Raw genomic sequence first — 17,595 nt, 5'->3', positions numbered from 1 at the left:
TTGGTTTTTCCATTTATAAACTTCCTGTTGTTCAGTCATGCGCATTGGTCTGTTGTCATAGAAGCAACGAAACTGAGCTCGTACCCAAAACACTGCTGTTGGAATATCGCACTAACCAGACAAAAATGATTCCTCCCAACGCATCATTGGTCAAATATGACAACCCAGTACTGGTCAGTCGAAATACAGATAAAAAGACACCAAGGGTAAGATTTTTTAATAATCGTATGACATTTAGAACAATGTCATTTATCGATAAGAAACTAACAAAAAGTTTTACAAGTGTTTTACCAAAGCAGTATGCACATTTGCTTGAACTGAACGCAGTTATTGAAAAATCATTGACATTTTAACAATATTTTGATATATTATAATGTTATTGATATTCACAATGTTAAATAGAAGGGGGTGGGGTAATATTATTGCTTTTTGTATAATCTAAATAAACAATCATGGTTTGAGTTAGTAATGTATTTAAGTTAAGTTATAGTTGAATGTGGGAAAGCTTGAACACAAAGCATAAACATTTACATCTACGATTGTAGGCAAGGGCTCTCAAAGTTAGCCCTGGACAGCCACAGGCAGGGGGCCCAGTGCCAAACCCCCCAGGGAAACAGAAGATGTCATCTGTGGACGCCAAAGCAGCCCAGCAGACAGATGAAATTCTAAACTCAATTCTTCCTCCCCGGTAAATACAAACATATATCTACACATTAATATTTATAGATAGCTATACTCTCTGTTGTTAAATTGATATATATGGTGGTGAGGACATACACATTAAAATTTGTCCTATATAATCCATACTCAAACAGTTCATAACACTAATATTGATATAATCACCGTCCCACAGACCCGGTTTAATGGTGATGAGGGCATATTACATGTTATTGAGCATTACAATATTGAATTATGTTTTATACAAAGCTACAAAGGTATATAATAAAACAATTATGGACTCTTTTGGTGTTGAATATGGTTTGTTATTCACCAGAAAAATAATTACCATATTATTGAGCATTACATACAAAGTTATTTTTAAAAAAAATTGTTTCATTTTAAAAAAATTTCTTGACAGGGAATGGCAAGAATCAGGCCAACTGTGGGTACAGCAAGTTTCCAGTACACCAGCTACTCGTTTAGATGTTGTCAATCTGCAGGAGGAACTTGACAGAAGGTTACAACAGAGACAAGCTAGAGAAACAGGAATCTGTCCTGTCAGGCGTGAACTCTATTCCCAGTGCTTTGGTAGGGAAAATTAAAAATATGAATACTTTTTAAATTGTGTGAAATACTTTATATGTTGAATAATTTTGTCAATAAATCAAAAATTTCCTGAGTATAGGACTTCAATAATAGCAATATATTTCTTTTGTTTAAGATAGGAAAAGAAAATTACCTATAAAAATTCATAACATTGACAGATATGTACAGATACATTATATCTACTGTAAGTTAGTATATCTACTCTTTTACAGATGAACTTATCCGTCAAGTCACCATCAACTGTGCAGAGAGGGGTCTATTGCTTCTCCGAGTCAGAGATGAAATCAGAATGACAATAGCAGCCTACCAAACCTTATATGAAAGCAGTGTGGCCTTTGGAATGAGGAAAGCCTTGTGGGCAGAACAGGGAAAAGCTGACATGGAGAAGAAGGTAATAATTGATCACAGTCAAATCTCATTATCTCAAACACAACGAGACTGAGAAAAAATTTTGTGATATCAGAGTATTGAGGTATTGCGGGTAAAATACCACTTAGATAAGTGGTTGGGGCATCCAATACACTTTGAGATATCCATATGTGTGGTATATGTGATATCAGTGTTCTAGATGCTCAGAAGTTTAGTTGTACTTATGAATTGCACTCATTCTCAGTCAAGGGTCAGTTTGTCATTTTAAAAAAAAATCCTTATTGCAGATTTCAGATCTCGAGCAGGAAAAGCGAGATTTAGAAAAGCAGGTCAATGAACTGAAGGGTAAATGTGAGCAAATCGAGAAACGTGCCCAGGAGCAGAGAATGGTGGAGGAAAAGAAACACACAGAAGAAATGCAGTTTTTGAAGCGAACAAACCAACAGCTCAAGGTATGAATGGGAACTTTGTTTTTCTTCTCCTCACCACCAAAAAGAAATGTGTTATTTTTTACCAACTATTTCTTAACTTCAAACTTTAAATTTAAAATGAAGGATTTTTTTAAAATTGTGTAAGAACTAAGATTGAATGAACATTTTGAATTTCAGAGTATATTTTACGCAATAGGAGTCCATGAATTACTTCTCTCTTTGTTGATTAAAATTATATAAATATTTTTTTTCATTGTGGCAATTAAATTCTAGACACAAATGAGTATGATAATGGGGGAGGAAAATGAGGAGGTATAGAGTTGTAAGTTAAAATTTGCACAAAACCATGTTGTGAATTGCATGGAAAATAAAAATAATGTCATAAGTTGATATGATATTGAAAAGCAGAGTAATATTTCCATCTGATGTACACAAAAAGGGGTAGACATTTTAAAATATCTTAAGCTAGACTTTGTGGTATTCACAAGATTGTTTATTAGGGACACCAGTAGAATTTTTCTGTAGCATCACAATATCTTTGTAAATTAAATCAATGCTTTTTATTTTTTGTACATAAATGAATGATATTTTTATTATACACCATTGCATGATCACACTTGCTGTTTTTCTAGATATTTAGTAATTAAGTTATTGGTGAATTATCACACTTTACTTTTTTATTGAGAGTACTCCAAGGTAGTATTGTAAAAAGTAAAAGAAGACTTTTGCAACACATTCCACCATCCAAAAAATAGACACATGTACTGAAAATACAATGAACTATGAATTTTAGGTAATTTTCTTTTCCTATCTTAAAGAAAAGAAATATATATTGCTTCAAAAACTGCATTTCCTCTGTGTGTTTCTAGACACCATTCAAATTATACAACTGTATGACAACCAGTTCAACTCTTTGTCAAAATCGATATAGAATTTTCAAAATATTTTAAAACCTTCTAAGTACATCTACCTTAAAGTAAATTTCTTACATAAAAATGTTTTTAAAAATCTTTTACTGCAGCTTTTGTCTTTTTGATAGGATTGCCATAACGGTTAATTTTGGACAACCTTATATTGAGTGTGCTTTGTATTCATTTTGAGTTAAAATCATAATATTTTCTTTTCCAGACTCAATTGGAAGGAATCATTGCTCCAAAGAAGTAATAGGATAAATAGAAAATTCAATGAAGTTTCTGTTCCACATAAAAATTGTATTTTTCTATCATTTCTCTTTTATTGACCAATGTTGATATAACACCTTAGTATGAAAGACATAATTGATTCCAACAATATTGAAAACTTTTGAAATCATATTGGATTATCATTGTTTACGATGTGAAAGCACATTAATAAAAACTTAAAGATTGTTTTGTGATAATGTATATGCTGTATATATTACTAAGACATTATTGTAAAATCATAAATCTTTGTGACATTCCATGATGTTACTGTTTACAAATATAAAATGTATTTAAGGTAAAAAGTTTCTTATTGTTTTTCCATCTTTAAATGAAAAGGAGAGAAAAAAAACTTATATGGAAGAAGCTGAAAAAAAAATTTTCAATATTTATATACTCTATAACATAAAATGTTGCCTTCCATGTTTTTTATCAATTTAAACATTTTATCATGAATTTATCCTGAATTTAAATTTAACACATTGGGTATAAAAATTGGAGATGATATGACAAGTATCAAATATATATGATTCTGTAACCACTCGTTTCAATCAATAAATTTCGGTCTTCATTCAGAATCAAAAAGGCCACATGTAACAATTTTTCATCTTCGTTAGCTAAATGATTCTTGCGAGGAGAGAAGCATATCAGAAACCATTGACAAGTTTTGACATTCAGTGTTCTCCAAATTTAACAAAAATTAAAAAAAAAAAACTTTTTTTGTTTCTTTTAATGTTCATGGCATGGTTTAATACTGAAAGATAATACTAGTAATAGGAGCTGGGTAACGAACGTAACTTACATACATGTTATATAAATTACACACAGACAGCTAGACAGATGGACGGACCAGGCAAAAACTATATACCCTCCGAATCTTTGATTATGGGGGACATGAAAAAAAACTTCAATATATAGCTTACTCTCTCTCTCTCTCAGTATGGTGATTTAGCCATCCTAGAAGAATTTAACATGGAGTAGTTATTTGCCTCATCATTACATTGTCTGAAAAAAAAATCACATTTCACCTGTTTTATTATATGATTAATGGATTGATAAAAATTATATGAAGCAAATTTACTTTTTTCTGAAATGTTTTCAATCCTTGAATTCCTTGCCAAAAATTTGTGGGTGGGGGTGGTTGGTTTGGTTCCCATGCGCGGATCTAGAAAGGGGATCGGGGGGAGGGGTCCCCCTGGAATTTGCAGTTAATAAATGTGTACACTAAATTAAGTAAAAGTTACCTTGGACCCCCTAGAAAACAGACTCCTCCCCCAAAACGCATAAAATCAACCGCCCCCCCCCCCCCCACCTTTTGCCTTCTCCAATTGTGAAAAAAAAATTCTCGGTTGGGATATTTTTTTTTTACTGAGATGACCTCCCTTAGATCGGCGCCTGGGTTCCAGCTTCTCTCAATACCAATTGTATTTATACACTACATGACCCTTATTTACCCTTGTACTTGAATATGCAGCAACAAAAATATGCATACCGGCCACAGGTGCTTGTGAACAGGACCCCTCCCCCCCCCCCTCTCAATATACAGTTTTTATCCAAAGAAGTTTTTCCTTTTAACATAAATTTATCTTCTAATGCACATTTACAATGTATACCATATGAAAAATCCCGGGACCCGGGGCTTATATTCGGGGGTGGGAGGGGGGGGGGAGCTGTCCACAAGCACCTGTGATACCGGCATTTCAATGAACATTTTCAATTGTAAACTTCTGTTCGAAAAAAAAAGTGGGGGTAGGGTTAGTCCATTTTATATACTGGTCAGAGACCAGAAGAGCTTATGCGATAGTAATGCGTCCGGCGTTCCGTCTGTCTGTCCGTCTGTGAAACAATTTTTCAAAATGCTACTCCTCCTACAGTTTTAGGTCTATTTGAATATAACTTGGCACACAAGTAGACTACACTAAGATACATAATTCTTTGCATCGGTTTTTGATTTCGATGAACGGTGTTGCCATGGTTACTAAAAATAGAAATTTCTTTGAAATTCTTTCAAAATGCTACTCCTCCTATAGATTTGGTCCAACTTCAATATAACTTGGCACACAAGTAGACTACACTAAGATACATAATTCTGTGCATCGGTTTTTGATTTCGATGAACGGTGTTGCCATGGTTACTAAAAATAGAAATTTCTTTGAAAATCTTACAAATTGCTACACCTCCTACAGATTTGGTCTGATTTCTGTGTAACTTGGCACACAAGTAGACTTCACTAAGATACATAATTCTGTGCATCGGTTTTTGATTTCGATGAACGGTGTTGCCATGTTTACTAAAAAAAGAAATTTCTGTGAAATTCTTTCAAAATGCTACTCCTTCTACAGTTTTGGTCTGATTTCAATATAACTTGGCACACAAGTAGACTACACTAAGATACATAATTCTGTGCATCGGTTTTTGCTTTGATGAGTGGCAAGAATCATATTTCTATTAATTGCTGTTTTTAAAGTTTCGAGTCGCAACTGCTACTTTTCTCTTCCTTTGTTTTAAGTATAAACCAGTAGAGCTACAGTCTCGACAGAGACTTCTGGTTTATAGTAATATTAGTAAATCGAATACATATTATTTTCACCTGGAAAACCTTTTGTAGGTGAATGGGAAATTCTAGTAAATGGGAATTTTTTAAAAATAAGTTGAAATATAAAAGGACTATCTCAATATTCTGCGTGTACATAAAAGCTTGGCTTGATTAACATTTATTACATTTATTACAAAGATATGGGGAAAAGTTTTTTCAGACAAAATGTTTCGGTTTGATGGTTTTCATAATCTATGATTATTGCAGAATGAAGTACAAATGATTTTGCCATTTTTGACCGGATGATTGAAAACAAGTGATTTAATTGTTTGCAAACAGTCTAAAAAGTTTTATGATCAATTTTCATTGAAGTAAATCTAGTCCTCAAGAAACATTGCCATAGTCACCAACAGTAGATGCAAAAGCATTGGTTGAAATAATTACGGAAACCAGAAAACATACTCGTATAAATCAATTGATTTGAATTTAACAAATTGGATGGGGTGCACAGGTTCTTGTAAAAAAAAAGTTTAAATGACAGAAAAAATCACAATAAATAATTTGATATGAGTTAATTAGTAAAAAAAAAACCCTCTCAATTTCACAAGTTTTGATGAATAAAAGATTCAATTGCAACGTGGAATTCGTTTTCAGTAGATACTACCTACTGTTAACTAATTTAACTAAATCAATTAAATGAATAAATCTCATTTATATTTTTTTTTTCAAATTAATACCCAAAAATATAATTATGGTCAAAATGCCACATTTTTCTTTATTAATTCATTATCATGATTTTTTAATTTATCTCGTCAATGTTTTTCATATTTCTTTGCATCCTCACTATAGTGTTCGCTTTGCTATCTTACACTTGTAACACTAGGACTTGTGCTAAATTGTTTTGTCATGCAATCTCTACAGTTACATGTAATATAGATCAAATATGGTGAGATTTGGAATGACCTAATCAGTAATCAAGATGATGAGATTTATTTAATTAATTTAGTTAATTAAAGATTAAAGATGCACATTACAAAACAATCTTGTGGGTTCTCTCTCTCTCTCTCTCTCTCTCTCTCTCTCTCTCTCTCTCTCTGACGATGAAAATTTCCCTTATACAGATTTCATTGAGAGTTGATTGTATGTTTTCATTTTATAATAATCATTATTTATTTAGATTTGAAGGATTTTTAAATTGCAATATATTCATGTTTTGTCCTGCCAGTCTCTCTGGATTAAAACTATGCTGCATATTTATGAAAATGTATAAGTATCTTGACTTCAATTTTAAAAACCAATGACTATGTAGCGACACAACGAATGTTTCAAACTTTGGAAAGGCCTCATACTTGTTTGCGACAAATAAGTATTTACTCCAGAAATTACATATATTTTTTTCTTTTATTCTTTTTTTTCAAATTAACAAATTTTCTTTTTTTTTGTATTGCAGTTCGTAACATTTTGTGATAGGCGCTAAAGAAGATAAATATTAAATTCTAAATTTATCTAAAGTGCTTCTCGTTCTTCCACGTTGCAGCATCCCAAGTGCGTATCAAGTTACTGCCACGCACATGGAATATTTACACCAATGATGAATAACATAAGAACGTCAGTAGGAAACCCACTAGCCACGTTGGAAGGAATTGATTGGATAATTTAGGTCATGTGACATTGCCTTACATTTTCATTGGATAATGTGTAAGTGCAACAGAGGTTATTCATTTTGACACGTTTAGTAAGTATTTATTCCCACTGAAACTGTTGTGTATTGATTTTTTTGCTAGTGTTGTTGAATTCACAGGTAATTGATAGGCGTCTTTTACCTCAGCTTGTTATAAGGTGCACTGTAAAGACATCAAGGTAATAACTTTTCTTTTATGATTTGGTGACAGCGATGCTTTGGGTAATATGAGATACCGCAGCTCAGCAGGTTTTTGTGCATGCTGAATATATTACCTTGATTTTACTTGGTTTATGTACATTTACAAATATAATCAGAGAGCTTTCCTTTATTATTCTATTATTTTTCATTTGATTACCGAGAAGCTCAAATGAGTTAACTAAGAAAATATTATGAATGCCGGTATGTGCATCCCGATCCCGATGCATATAGGGTGCATTTAATTTTGTCAATATGAGATAATCCTTTCATGGGACTCATTGATGTGGACTTTATTACTCGAATGATTTGAATTGTAAATTAAAAAGCTCTGAGAGATTATAGAGAATTAGAAATCCCCTATATTGAACAATAAAAGAAAATGGGTTGCGTATTTTATGGTACTGCAGGGGCATAGGTATTTCATTTGAATGAAAATTATATAAGCAAGTTTTTTAGATATTACTTAGAGTCAGATATAAATTGTACCCTAATGCAATTAAATTTAAAATGTTCTTGTTTTAAATTAGTCTTTTAAAATTTATTAAAATTTCTTCTCATGTTTTAATGTAAGTTGAAATATATTTATCCCTCAACTACAAAAAATAAATAATTTGATCCTTACATGGAACAAAACATGAAACACTTCTCTAAACTTTCTAAGAAGCAAAATAATAAGGATTTGAAACTATAGTATAACTTTAAGTAACTTAACCTAAATCTTAAGGAAGGATTACAGAAAAAAGGGGTGAATAAAAAATTTAAACAAATTAGGTAACATACATGTACTACATATGGAATTCCAGTCATCTCTTTAGCCCATGAGAAATATCTTTAGTAGGACTTTTTTTTTTTTTTTTTTTTTTTACATTTCCTAACTATGATTATACATGTATTGAATGTTGATTCACAATTTTCAAGGAAGTTGGCATACATTAATTTACTAGAAATTCTTGTGCAATATAGTACGTATGCTATCTAAACCAGTTCTTCTCCACATAAATTGTTACAACATGGGCTTTGTAATTAAATGTATAATATTTCCTATCATCCATTCATTCTGTTGTCATACACTTGGTTTGGATCATCATTACGGGAGTATAAACCATAGTATGATCTTTGGGATGTATGTTTTACACGTTGCAACCACCTGTGACTTATGTGGGTATAATTATACTGTGTGCCTTGCATTGTTATCTTGTTTGCCGGGGAGTTTTGTCAAATATCATGCTTCAGCAGCTGTCATTGTCTGTCACGAAATGTTACAATTGTCACAGATATTTGTAATGAGTATGGGTATGTTCAAAATTGAGGAAACCGTTTGATATTTTATTGATCGGATGTTATTTACTGTACTTTTGTGTACTTAGTAAAATCAGCAAAGGCCTAACAACAATATAAAATATTGATATCATTTCTATTTTGAGAAATATATTGATATTAATTACAAATTGAGGCAAATATTGCATGAATAGGATTTCATAGTAAATTTCTCGAACATTTAGCATCTGTTGCTTATTAGAAAATTACAAAGATTGAAAAAAAAAAATGAATTCATTTTTTTTTTCTTTGTAGATGAAAAAATCCATCAGTATGAAGTTAATCGAGATCTATTTGATCCTTGCACTTATTGTTATCACATATTCATCTGCCATTCCTAAACCCGGTGAAGACAAGAAGAATAGAGTTCATGAACAGGTAATACATTTATAGGCGTAGTCTTTGTAAAATTGATACTGAACTTAAAGATACTTTTGTAACAAAAAAATTGTATGCATTTCTTTTGGTGTCATGAGCAGTTTGTTTCATAAAATTGATATCAGATTTGAATATTCATCACAGTGTGAAATATGGCTGAAGGGTAAAATCTTTTGAAGGAGATTTAGATTTGAGTCGATGATAAATTACTAGTATGTAAAAGAATGCAAATTTTATTGATGTTAGATATTTTTCATTTATAAATGAAATCTTTTGATTATTCGGTATATACGAGGGTTGTCCCGTAAAATCGTGGACAAGTTGTCTAGTGTGAAAAATAAACATCACTGCGTTCTGAAATTTTCACTATTATTTAGTACATATTTTAGTAATATACACAGCAAATTTCAGTGTGAAATATCGCTTTAAGCAAAATCTTTTGACGGAGATTTAGATTTAAGATGATGATAAATTACTTGTATGTAAAAGAATGCAAATTTTATTGATGTTAGATATTTTTCATTTATAAATCTTTTGATTTTTCTGTTCTCCGGTGCGCCGTAGTATATGTGTGTTGTGTTTAAATCATTGAAAAATTAAGCATTTAAAATTTTTACAAAGTAAATATTGATAGATAACTTTTTATTGCTTTGATTTTAATACCATTTAATACCCATTTACATTGACAGTTTTAAGTTTTTGTTTAGTAATCTAGTGAACTGCACTATACAGTTTATTATTTTTTCTTGCATATTTAATAATTTTTCTGTGTTTGCCATGAATACAATTTTTTATAATTTTTTTTGTAGAAACTGAGTGAAGCTGAACATGAACACGAAGGTGAACACAATGCAGATTACGACCATGAAGCCTTCCTCGGTAAAGACGAGGCCAAAACATTTGATCAGCTGACACCTGAGGAGAGCAAGGAAAGATTAGGGTAAGGGGGAAAAAAATACACAATGTTACAGAATTTCATATAGATTTGTAGAGTGGTAGGCCATATGTTTTCCACCCAAAAATACTTGTTGAAATTGAATTAATAGAGAGAGAAAACATGGATTATCTGAGATGAATAGCAATCTCAATGATATTGATATTAAAAAAAAAAAAGGTATAAAAATTTGTTGGTTATACACACAGATTGCTACTTTGTGATTAATGCATGCATTAATTATATATATAAATGATATTGTTAAGCTTATGTACTTGTGGTAAATAAATTGTGTTCATGAAGTAAAGAACACTAATATATTAGATGAACTTTCTTAATAAATTCAGAATAATTTTCCATCTGATCAAAAATGGATTATATTCATATAATTACTTTATAGTGTTCCTGAGTAAAGCTTCTCCTGTGAAAATTTCCCTGTGAAAAAATATTCAAATCATTGTGCTTTATTGCTGTAGAATTATAGTTGGGAAGATAGACAAGGACGGAGATGGGAAGATCACAGAGCAGGAACTGAAGGACTGGATCCAGTACGTCCAGAAACGTTACATCATCACGGACACAGACAGGATGTGGAAAGACCATGATGTGGAGGCGGATAAACTCTCCTGGGCTTCCTATAAAAAGAGAACATATGGATCAGAGGACGGTAGGGAATTGTACCTTACCACATGATGTTTATTTTGTATAATGGGGGTAATCATTATGATTGAAAAGTTTTTTCTCTGATTTGACTTGAGAAATTTTAAGTAGCTTTCTGTAATTTTTTTTTCCCCTATGATGCAAGACAAAATGAAATGCGAACATGAAAATGTTTATTTTGAAATTCAAGTTGATAACAGGTAGTGTTATCACCATCAAAAAAGTGGTAATCTGTATGCAATTTTTTTGCATCCAACTAAAATCAGGCTTCCTGATATTGGTTCCATAAGTTTTTAGTATCATTCTGCACACCTTGGTGGATTTGTACCTCATCATTGGTACAGGCTACAGAATCATTCAAGATTGGCCAAATGTTTTGATATTTGAATTGACAAGAGATGACTTTTCTTTGACAGATCCCACTGATGAGGATTCCTCCACATTCAGTTACAAAGATATGATAGAGAGAGATGAGAGGAGGTGGAAGGCGGCGGATAAGGATGGAGACGGCTTCCTCAATAAAGAGGAGTTCGCTGACTTCCTCCACCCCGAAGAGGCGGAGCATATGAGAGACATTGTTGTCAAGGTAATCAATATTAAACGTAAAAGCAGAAATATACATTAGGGATTAAATTTCATTTATTTTGTTGTTGATAATTATCAACAAAAGTAAATTCTTAATAGGGTTACTTTCAAAACTAAAATTAAATGCCCAAGAAACCTTGAGGGATGAAAAACCAATAATCTAATTTCTACAAAAGTTTTCCTTCTACACTCTACAGTATCATTTTCTCTTGCTTAGATTTATGTAATATTCATATATAATTTACAGAAATTTGCAGATTAGTTTTTTTTTGGAGGGGGGGGGGGGAACGTTTAAACTTTTCTTGAGATATGTTTATAAATGATATTTTTATGAGAAACAATCTAGTAAAGGAAATTGTTTACTTTTTACAGGAAACAATGGAGGACATTGACAAAGATAAGGATGGATTTATCAGTCTAGAAGAATATATAGGTAACAGAAGTTTATTTTCAGTTTTACTTTGAATAAATAAGTTCAAATTACAAATCTTCAAATATTTTGATGCTCAAATTTGAAATTCTACTGACCCTAAATTGATCTTTATAAAAAAAAATAACTAAATGAATAGATACAATCGTTTGAAAAACCAGAAATTAAAGAAGTGGATGTATGAATACTCATCAAAAGCAATTGGTCAGACTCCTATGTAATTTTCTATATTAAGTAAATTGCAAAATTATTTTGCCGAGTTGAAGTTTTGACCACAGCTGTTTACTGTTATCTGTCATTGAAATTTGTTGATATCTAAGGTGAGGCAAATGGAATAAACTGGGTAAAGAATTTCTGTATAGAGTTTCTCTTGTGGTAAAAAAGTAGGAGAAAATTTACTAGTTGTTGACAATGTCCTGGCTTTTGTTAGCTGATATTTACGATGAGGAGGATGATGACCCAGATACCGTCCAAGACGAGGAAAACCTCCATGCGGGAACCCCCGACTGGGTCCAGAGTGAGAAGGACCAGTTTGTTAACCACCGGGACAAAAACATGGATGGCAAACTGGACGCGGAGGAGGTCAAGGCCTGGGTCATCCCCGAGGATTACGACCACAGCTCAGCGGAGGCCCTGCATCTGGTCAATGCCTGCGACGACGACAAGGTGGGACATCATTTCATATCTCATCCATTAATCGCAAGTTTTTGAAAATTTCAGGAGACATGTGGCCCGACAAAAATGAGGAAGAACCTGACTGGGTCAAAACTGAACGCGAAACGTTCGCGTCTCAGAGAGATAAAAACGGAGACGGCAAAATGGATCTCGAGGAAGTTAAAAATTGGATTATTCCCCCCGATTATGATCACTCTGAAGCTGAAGCTAAACACCTCATTAGCGAGTCAGATTCTAATAAGGTGTGTACTCACTTTCGACTCGGTTGGGGGATTATTGGAATTTATTGTTATTTTTTGTTTTTATTTTTTATTACCTCCCTTTGATGGAGTTTGGTACTTCTGTTTTATTTATATCAGTTAGCTGAATTTTTTTTCTTCATCGTTGTTAATAAGCAGTCTAGCCGATAAAAAAAATTAATTCATGAAAACAATGTTACCCTATTAATTATTCAATAATTACGGTAACTTTGAAATCTCTGAAGTCCGGATCTAAAATTTCTGTGCTTTTCATTTCATGTATAAAATATATATAAATTTCTTTGATTTAAAATGTCAGCGTAGGCTTCTCTGTGATCAGAACAACTGTTTTCATTTAATCGTAGTCAAAGACGTTTAGTCAATAAACATTATCAGTGAGCATTTGTAATGTAAATTGTAGTCCTGGTTCTTATAAGCATTTCCTTGCACCTTCATTTGCATGCTTCCATAAAATATTGAATATTGTCAAGATCACTGCATGCAAATAATTTTTGTTTCACTGTTACTCTTAGACTTCTTACATATATACACATGATAGATATTAGAAAAGTCTTAATTATGTGCATATATTTCATGTAACTATATGTTTCCCTTTTTCTGATTGGTTCACATGCTAAAAATTGCATTTGATTTTGAAAATTTTAATTTTTCAAACATCTTTTGTTAAAAATTTAGATTTAATGTTAAAATATGTAAAAAAAAAAAAAAAAAAAAAAAATATATCCATGCATGGGTCAAAGAGCAGAATCAGAAAGGGGAAACAAGGTTTTTGTTTATATCTTGTATACTTGTAAATATGGATATTTTTAGAAATGGTATCAAAGGCAATTTTTTGCAGCTATGCAATTTGTACAATGCTTAGCATGTTTAGCAGATCAAACATAATTGAAAGATAAAACAGCTAGATAAAAAATTCAAGCTGCACAAAAAAACCTTCTGAAAAGCATGAACTTAGCTTAATTATTATGATCTGAAAAAAAAATGATTTCTATATCTCTTTCTTTTACAGGATGGCAAATTATCAAAGGATGAAATCCTTGAACACTACGACCTGTTTGTGGGCAGTCAGGCGACAGACTTTGGGGAAGCTCTCACAAGACATGACGAGTTTTAAAAACGTGAAACTGTAGTTCATCTTGTGCAATTGCACTGACAATTTTAGCATTTTTTTCATCAGGTTATGTTTGTCCAGTTAAAAGTGTAAATTACCTGTCAAAAGATTGAAAGTGTGAATTTTCTTTCACAAATTAAGTGGATTTGTAAGGATTTTTAAAGTAAGAAATGTTTGACATGTATACTGAACCTGTACAATCAACTGTAAGAAAATTCGTTGTAATGCTTGTAGTTAACAATCAGGGTTTTGAATGTGCTTGATAAAGAAATACTGTCACTTGCTTTCCAATATGCCTTTGAGCTTTGATAAAGGAATACTCTCAAATCATTGAATAGTCCCTTAAAGATTTAGAATGTAAGCTTTCTCTCTTTTAATAGGTTCTATACAATAAAAGTGAAAACCAAATGTGGTCGTGTATATGTTTGTGCATGTTTATACTTGTGACAATTTAGTATTTGAGCAGATGCCTTATTGTGTAAATAGCTTCTAGTGTACAGGTGAAATGTCTTTTTTCCCCCCACATGGTTAATGGTAGTTTTTATATTTTGCTATAATACAAAAATGCTTCCCATGATTTTTCCAATGTTTGTTTTATTGTCATCCAGTATTAATTTTACTGGAGTTTTTGTTAGGATTACTATTTGTGTACCCATGTACATGTATTATCAATTTTTGATTAATAGACGTAAATCAAACCTTTTCCTCACAAAAGAGATAAGTCATTACTGAACATCATGTCGTATGAATTTTAAGGATTTTGATTGTAGATGGAAATGGAATAGGGAGTTGCTTAAAAATGCATTATGCTTCAAACCAAAAAAAAATTAATTAAACAATTTGATCTTTCATCATTTGGTCATAAGTAACTTATTAATGTTTGTTATTTTTGAAAGAAGTATTTAAATTAAAAATAAAACGTGTAATATACTTGAATTGATTTAGAGAAAAAACATAATTCAGTAGAATTGTAGCATATTTGCAACCGATTATCGACAAACTGCCGGATTAATTGGTCAAGAGATTACCAGTTTTCATCCCAAATGTACCAGTATGCTTCAATACATTCAATGCCATTAATATGTATCATGTATTTAAAAGATCTGAAAGGTTCACAAGAATGCATGCTCTAATTTTGAATGTTTTAAAGTCATATAAACAAGCTTTATTTACACTAGTGCAAATATTGAAAGTTTACTGTAGATGCCAAATATTGTACTGTTATGAATACTATGTATTTTATTTTATTTTTTAGCTCTGGAAAGGTATTTTGTGTAAACAAACATGTGTAAAAGCAGCTTTTCACTTTTGAATTGATGTGTGTAGGCATTTAATGAAGTACTGAAAATAATGTACATGTTACAAAAGTGTGATGCAGGATTATTTCAATGTGTTAACTTAGAATTAAGAATTTTCTTACAATGGGAAGTGCAAATATTTTGAAAAAAAAAAAATGATTCAATGGAGGTAATAATTTGGCAAAATATTTTATATTGAAATATTCAGAGAGCTTATTACTGCGTAATTTTTTTTTTTATTTCACAAAATTAAATTATTTTTTGTGCCAGATATGAATTACTTTTAAAACTCTGTATGTGGTGAGAATCTTTCATATTTTTTAAAGTCCCTTCTCCATCATTTATGTCTATTCATGTTAATTTATGAACAAAAGATTTTTTGCATAATTTAGTCAGGCAAATTTGACTCTTCATCTAAGTACATTGTTTTTTTATGTTAGAAAGGTTGTAGAAAGTGTCTCAAATTATTTTATTTTTTAAGTGCTTGCCAGTATATTAATGCCATTTCAGAAAGCAGTGAGCAAATAATGATTTTAACCCTCAAAAGGTTGGATTGAAATTTAGTCGAAATATAATGCATTCATTTTTTTTTCTCTTCGAGATGTTATTTGATGGAATATTCTGCAATAAAAGCTGGATATTTGTTTAAGTTTAATACATGCTTTAGTTTTTATTTGCTTGTTTGATATAATTGTCATGAGAGGACAAGTCCTTTACATGAACTTCACAATTTCTACATATAATGTTTTCCAACTCGGCTTCAGTTATACAGATTTGATGAACTGAATTCACAAGCATCACTAAATGCCAATAAGAGGTACTGAAAGCACAGAGCTCACAAACTGATACACCGACTATTACATATTAAGCACAGTGACTTGGTCCATTAATTGGCTATTATGAAGACCAGATGGCTATCTGATCAAAATATGAAGTAGGAGGTGCACAATGACACTGTTTAAATGTTAAAGTATCATTGAATTTTATCCAAAGACGTTAATGTAATATAACAACCAAGCTCTATGATAAACGTGATGACTTTAACTTTTCATTCATCAACTTCCCTTACTTATGCAGCAATATACCTACATAACTTGCATATGGAGTTTATATATCTCAGTTGATTCGATACGCAAGAGCATGCTCTATGTATGAACAAATTTTAATTAGTTTTCTTAGGTAAGACAAGTTTTGAAGAGAGTTGTAATTACCTCATTTAATAATTCAAACAAGATGCCGGCAAAGACATTTGTAGATTGGAAGTATTTGATCGCGAGATAAATCGGGGGCTGAAAGTATAACGAAAACAATTATAAATGTTGTGGAACATTGAAAATTCATTTGTCTTCTTCATTTGTTTTAATTATTATCTTCATTCTAAAATCAAAATTCTTTGAAGATTGTGCGTGTATGTGTTTTCAAGTTTATAAATAAAGTTTACATAGAGTATAATTATATGTTTTATTACTACCAACGTGTAAAGGATGAGATAAATAATAGATATGAAAACTATAAACGATAAATTATCCGAGTAACCGGGTACTCGATCGGAAGATTAAGCGAATAACCGATTACTAATATCGTCCGATTTGACAACACTAGCAAAAAGTCAATGATTTGTTCTGGGAGACCTAAAATAAGTGTCAAATAAAAAATAAAGTAGGAGGTGTACAATGACATGTAATAAAAAAAATCTTTGAAGGTATCATGAAATTTTCTTCAATGGTAAAGGAGGAGTTCCGGACAAGCAATGGGTATACTAGTACTCTTTAATATTAAAATATTATAGAAAGAATGTCAGTGTCCATGTTTTGCTATTGGAAGCCTAATATATATGTTTGATCAAAAAGTAAAATAGGAGGTCACAAGGTTAACAAATATTCAGGTGTATCATTTAATTTTATTCAGTGTAAATGTGAGTTGAATTGCGGATAACGCATGTGTATCCCAAAGTGTAACAGACAGACGGACATCCCGATCAATACATATACCCTTCAATTTTCAAGCTGGGGTATAATGAGAGAAAATCTCCTGGCAATGCAATATAGGCTCGGGATAGGGAAGTTGCACACTTTTTATATCCCCGCTCCCCGCTTGTAGAGTGAAAGTACATAGAAATGTCTGTCTCCGTCCGTCTGTTACGCTATGGTTCCCATCTCTTATCCGCAACTCCTCTTATACCACTGAATAAAATTTAATGAGATTTTCACAGAATCTTTGTTATACAGTGTCATTTATTGTACACTTCCTATTTAATAACCATTCTCTGTAACCACTTAAACTTC

The 17,595-nt window shown here is 31.7% G+C and overlaps 2 protein-coding genes across 5 annotated transcripts; both read left to right on the top strand.

Moving 5' to 3' along the window:
* Nucleotides 1-23: 23 nt before the first annotated feature.
* Nucleotides 24-3,278, top strand: LOC134253609 (33 kDa inner dynein arm light chain, axonemal). Its single transcript, XM_062736166.1, has 6 exons — nucleotides 24-206; nucleotides 546-688; nucleotides 1,079-1,248; nucleotides 1,479-1,657; nucleotides 1,923-2,087; nucleotides 3,195-3,278. The coding sequence occupies exons 1-6, from the start codon at nucleotides 126-128 to the stop codon at nucleotides 3,228-3,230; spliced, it is 774 nt and encodes a 257-aa protein (XP_062592150.1). The 5' UTR covers nucleotides 24-125; the 3' UTR covers nucleotides 3,231-3,278.
* A 4,140-nt stretch (nucleotides 3,279-7,418) lies between these two features.
* On the top strand, nucleotides 7,419-15,965 carry LOC134253598 (calumenin-like). Of its 4 annotated transcripts, none has more exons than XM_062736150.1 (8): nucleotides 7,419-7,515; nucleotides 9,235-9,357; nucleotides 10,167-10,297; nucleotides 10,768-10,958; nucleotides 11,368-11,537; nucleotides 11,909-11,969; nucleotides 12,397-12,632; nucleotides 13,911-15,965. In XM_062736150.1, the coding sequence occupies exons 2-8, from the start codon at nucleotides 9,235-9,237 to the stop codon at nucleotides 14,013-14,015; spliced, it is 1,017 nt and encodes a 338-aa protein (XP_062592134.1). In that variant the 5' UTR covers nucleotides 7,419-7,515; the 3' UTR covers nucleotides 14,016-15,965. The 4 variants fall into 4 exon arrangements, with proteins under 4 accessions (XP_062592134.1, XP_062592137.1, XP_062592136.1 ...); XM_062736153.1 differs by lacking the exon at nucleotides 12,397-12,632 and adding an exon at nucleotides 12,687-12,883 and having other exon boundaries at nucleotides 7,420-7,515; XM_062736152.1 differs by having other exon boundaries at nucleotides 7,506-7,581.
* Nucleotides 15,966-17,595: the final 1,630 nt, after the last annotated feature.

The sequence above is a fragment of the Saccostrea cucullata genome, unplaced genomic scaffold (genome assembly GCF_032062105.1).
Source record: "Saccostrea cucullata isolate Sc308-1 unplaced genomic scaffold, CSIRO_AGI_Scuc_v1 ctg110, whole genome shotgun sequence".
Taxonomy (NCBI): domain Eukaryota; kingdom Metazoa; phylum Mollusca; class Bivalvia; order Ostreida; family Ostreidae; genus Saccostrea; species Saccostrea cuccullata.
The sequence above is the reverse complement of the archived record's forward strand: the minus strand, read 5'-3'. Positions and strand labels throughout refer to the sequence as shown.